We start from the raw sequence: 4,612 nt of genomic DNA, 5'->3' as shown, positions 1-4,612 counted from the left end.
GGCTAAGAACCTAGTTTTTTTTTTAAAAATATGCCCTAGATAGAAAAAAAAACATACCTTCAGAGGTCAGCTATAAGCGCCGCGCTAAACGCCTATATAAAATAAATGTGCCTTAACTAAGGCACGTTTATAATATAGTGTAAGGGCAACTGGCGCCGGCTCTGGAGACTCTCGCGGTAATTGTTGCCGGCCTCTGGCGGCTTTCGTATCAACTCGTGCCGACAGCTGCTAGACTCCTCAGTCCTCCCCAACCATAAGTGACAGTCTCTCACTCGGTCTTCTGGTTTCCCTTGTCTTGGGAGCCGCCCACACGTCGTCAACATCTTTCAGCCAAGCAGTCCTCGTCAAAATGTCCAGCGGTCGAGATACTTCGTGGATCTGGCATCCGGACTGGATTGAGAAGCCAAACTCGAGCTCCGCTGGCGTCTTTGTACATTTCCGCAAGCTGATCAACCTGGAGCATGCCCCCAACCGTCCAGTTCGGATTGCCATCACGGCCGATACGAGATACAAGCTCTACATCAATTCGCGCATGATTCACGATGGCCCAGTCAAGGGAGACGAGCATGCCTGGTTCTACGATGTCCTTGACATCCAGCCCCATTTGTGCTTGGGCAGGAACACTATCGCGGTCCATGTTCTTCGGTTCTACCACGCCCCGAAGCGCGCTTCGAGCTTCGCCCGGAATGCATACCCAGGACTCTACATCAAGCCCGAGTCGGATGAGGGTCAACACGAGGTCAACATCCAGACAGATGAGACATGGAAGACGGCCATCGACCCCTGCATACATCTGCCCGCAAAGGCCAACTTTGACAACTACCTCAACATCTTCGAGCAGGTCGATCAACGAGAGAGCCACAAGATGAGATGGGTTGCCGGCAGGCCCCAAGGCTTCAAGGTCAACTATGGCCATTCCACGCCCTGCAGTCTTTGCCCGCGCATGACCTCCCTCCCCCGCCGAGAGACGTCATGGCTCAAATCGATCCACAATGTCAAGAGTTTGCAGTCTCCCGAAACGTGGTCCCTTCTCCTTGACCAAGTTGGAGGGAATAATCCCGGCATCCTCCTGCCCCGGGGCACGACACACCATGTCGAGTTTGACATGGAACACTACACGACAGCTCATGTCAGGTTCTGCTTCGCAAGGCCGTCAACCAGCGGCAGCATCCTTGACGTTACTTGGTGCGAACGATACTCGGACGAGCCTACCCAGCGACCCTTCCCCCGGTACCGCAGAGATAGGGCAGACACCACGGGATTCGTTCTTGGTCCCAAGGACCAGTACATCCTTGCAAGCAGCCTGGATGAAAAGCTTCGCTTGTGGCATGACGAGTCGGAAGGCGATCAAGAGACCTTCGCTCCTTTTCATTACCGAGCTTTCCGATTCTTCGCCCTGGGCATTCGGGTCGCCCAGGACTCGGATCTAGCCCTCAAGCAAATCGCCCATTGTCAAAATTAACTATCCTCTCAAGGTTCTGGCCGAATTCCCACAAGTTGACACCGAAGTCCATGATTCGACATGGTTTCACAAGTTGTGGGAGGTGAGCGTACGTACGCTGCAGAACTGCATGCATGACTGCTACGAGGGTTGCCCGTTCTATGAGCAGCTCCAATACTCAATGGATTCGAGAAGCTCCTCGCTCTTTACCTACTCGGTTTCCAGGGACGACCGTCTTGCTCGACAGGCCATCACTCAGCTGTTTAACTCTTTTCAACCCGCACTGAGGTTAATGCCCAGTCGTGCTCCATGCCACCTCCGAAGCATCATTTCCCATTTTTGTCTGTTTTGGGTTTGCATGGTCATTCAAGCCGCGGGTTCGCCTGTTCAAAACGTTTAAAGCAAAGATCCCGGCTAGTGGCTCGGTTGACAATCCATTAATTGCCCACATTCAGTGGCAGAGAGCTGAAAAGGGATTGACCACTGTCAGCCTCTCGTGGGAATGCAGCGAGGATATCGAGCGAGAGGGCGATCAAGTGCCGGTTCATGTTGTCCTTCCAGATGGACAGGAAGAAAAGATAAGCATGTTGAAGAGTAAGACGTGGTCTATAACAGAATATGTCAGACAATTGGCTCCACAAGGATCATTGATGGCACCAGTCAATTGATGAGAATTATCTAAAGAACAAAAGAAATTGAACAGCCATGTGTTCGGGCAGAGCTATTTAAGCTCATGTCGTTAAGATTGGAATCCTTGATGCGATAAGTTGGATGTGAAACCGGATACACAACCCCAAAGTACGGGCCGCGTTTCATATCCAGTCGCACGAACCGAGTGGTGATATGCGACAGAAATTAATCCCTGCAAGGGATGATGGAGAAGACCAAGGCTGGGTAAAGGATGAATAGAATACAGGAATAGGGACTCGCCGGCGCAAAGCATAAGTTTCAGGCATAAGTGTTAGGGGTAGTGATTCTTAGCGACCACGAGAACGAATTCCTCTGTCTCCCAGTGTTGAAGTATATATACCTCAATAGTCTTCTGCCAGCAACTCAGTTTGTAGATCTGACGGACTATATACACTGCGCCAATCACAACTTTCGCAAGACGACAAGGAGGTGGTCCGCCGAATTTGACGTCTCCGTCTCTTCTGCGCTCTGCATTATAACATCCACCCACCTCTCCATATCTTCATCCTTCAAATTCGCCAGTTCTCTTGCGCCTTCGAACCCAAGAAACCCTTCGCAGCTGACCGTCCTCTCAACACTCACTTGATTCTTAAAGCCTTGCAACTCCTTGCCCAGATCAGCAGCATACACATGGAACGACTCAGTATTTATGTTCCTGGTGTACTTGCCGCTGCGTAGATACTGCTGATAAAAGTCCCACTCTTTCGCAAGACGGGTTGGGTTGCGACGCGCCATATCTCGCAGGTGCGCATAAATCGTAACGTAAGCTAGGAGAATATAACCACCAGGCTTTGCCATCAGAATGCTGTTGCTTATTACGGTGGCCCGTTCTTTGGTTGCCAGTAGATGGTACATAGGGCCGAGGCAAAGAACTATGTCAAATGAGCCTTGAGAAGCTTGAAGCGGCGCACGTTGCGCGATTTCAAGAGCATTCGCATGGACGATGGCATCGAATTCCACCACGTTCTCTGCGTTTCTTCTAGCGATCTCCAGGTTCTTCTCCGCTAAGTCGTTCAACGTTACTATGTGTCCTTGCTTTGCCAACGCAATAGCTGTAGGCCAGTTAGCAACCAGGACAGAATCTTCCTTTCCACATATCAGGATATGAATGAGCAATCCTACCATATCTTCCCGGGCCACCACCAATATCTAAGATCCTGGCCCTCTCTAACTCCAGACTGGTAGTGCAGGACTTAATGACTCGCATTGTCACTTCGAACTCTAGTCTCCCCTCGTCCAAACGATGCTCTTCTACCTCGGCGTTCGCGTCGTACCAAGTTTCGACTAGAGTCCTCGATGCCATTTTTTGTTGTATTGTCGTTATGGCTTGCGTTTTCTGGTCCTGACAGTACCTCATTAGATTGCCTTGTGGTGGCAGTGTTGCAACTTATGATTTTATCATGCCCCGAAAGAGGGGCCCGGGGGGCTTCAACGTTAATCCGCTGTACCCCACTTTGCCAACGGCAACAATGACGTGGCCAGGAGCCCCAAACTGTGGACATCCACCCATGATGCCAATCATTACAGACGCCGTGGGAAGAAGTCACTGCCAGCTGTTGGAAGAACTGAGAGTCAGCGCTGACTTCAATTCAAGTAAGTCAAGTTCGGGGGTGTAACTTGATTACTTGAAATAAAATCGTCTGTGAACTTACTTAACTTGAATTGAATTGATATACTTGAATTGAAAGCGCTGACCTGAGGCTAGGATGAAGCTATTGGTACTCTCACGCCTCCCTTCTATCCCAACCCATCAGGTCCCACCAAAGCTAACGACCTCGCCCACAGTGATCGCTTGATGGCCTAGCTAATTCCGTAGGCACTGTATTTCCTCTATTATCTCGGGGCTTAAGCTAAGCCTTTGCGAGCTGATTGTCAACTTCGTGACACTAAGTGTCCGCTTAGGATTGATAGATGTAGCAGGAATTGCTATGATGTCGAGGGCAAACTTGCTTAAACGTGGATATTTGTCTTAGTGTTCCTTCCACCATAGAATAGGGTTTAAGTTCTCTCGCCGGACTGGCCCTTGCCTTATATAAACTCTAAGTTGATTTTCTTCCTCTATTATATACTGATCGTAGCTCTGTATCTACTGGTTAAATTGGCTGGGCTTGTCTTGCCGTATTGCTTTTCCTATTACGGTTCTCGCTGCCTTAGACTGCTCCTTATGGGAATACTATTATTTAAAGAATTCCCAGATATTATTTTAAACATCCCGTATCTATACTAGTTGCTCGTGGCTAGTCTATGACGACAGGGCATTTCCTAAGGGATAAATTAGTCATACTGGGTTTATATTAGCAAAGGATTAGAGAGTATACTCTAAGGTAAAGGGTATAAGTTATATTTAGTAATATACTTAAAGGTATTAAGTATAACTAAGTTATATTAATAGCTAAGGTAGCTATTATATAAGAGACTATAATAAGTATATTTTATATACTTTAGGTATTAAGCTAGATTATAAGGATTACCTAGTAATCT

The 4,612-nt window shown here is 48.4% G+C and overlaps 2 protein-coding genes across 2 annotated transcripts; one reads left to right on the top strand and one right to left on the bottom strand.

Moving 5' to 3' along the window:
- Positions 1 to 349: 349 nt before the first annotated feature.
- On the top strand, positions 350 to 1,462 carry NCS54_00333400 (Bac-rhamnosid6H domain-containing protein; the record flags this gene model as incomplete). Its single annotated transcript, XM_053148911.1, has 1 exon — positions 350 to 1,462. One exon carries the CDS (start codon positions 350 to 352, stop codon positions 1,460 to 1,462), a length of 1,113 nt encoding a protein of 370 aa, XP_053004886.1.
- A 1,071-nt stretch (positions 1,463 to 2,533) lies between these two features.
- Positions 2,534 to 3,434, bottom strand: NCS54_00333300 (Putative calcineurin-like phosphoesterase; the record flags this gene model as incomplete). The annotated part of the gene is made up of 2 exons (XM_053148910.1): positions 2,534 to 3,183; positions 3,254 to 3,434. 2 exons carry the CDS (start codon positions 3,432 to 3,434, stop codon positions 2,534 to 2,536), a joined length of 831 nt encoding a protein of 276 aa, XP_053004885.1.
- Between the last annotated feature and the right edge of the window lie 1,178 nt (positions 3,435 to 4,612).

The sequence above is a fragment of the Fusarium falciforme genome, chromosome 2, assembly GCF_026873545.1.
Source record: "Fusarium falciforme chromosome 2, complete sequence".
Lineage (NCBI taxonomy): Eukaryota > Fungi > Ascomycota > Sordariomycetes > Hypocreales > Nectriaceae > Fusarium > Fusarium falciforme.
The sequence above is the reverse complement of the archived record's forward strand: the minus strand, read 5'-3'. Positions and strand labels throughout refer to the sequence as shown.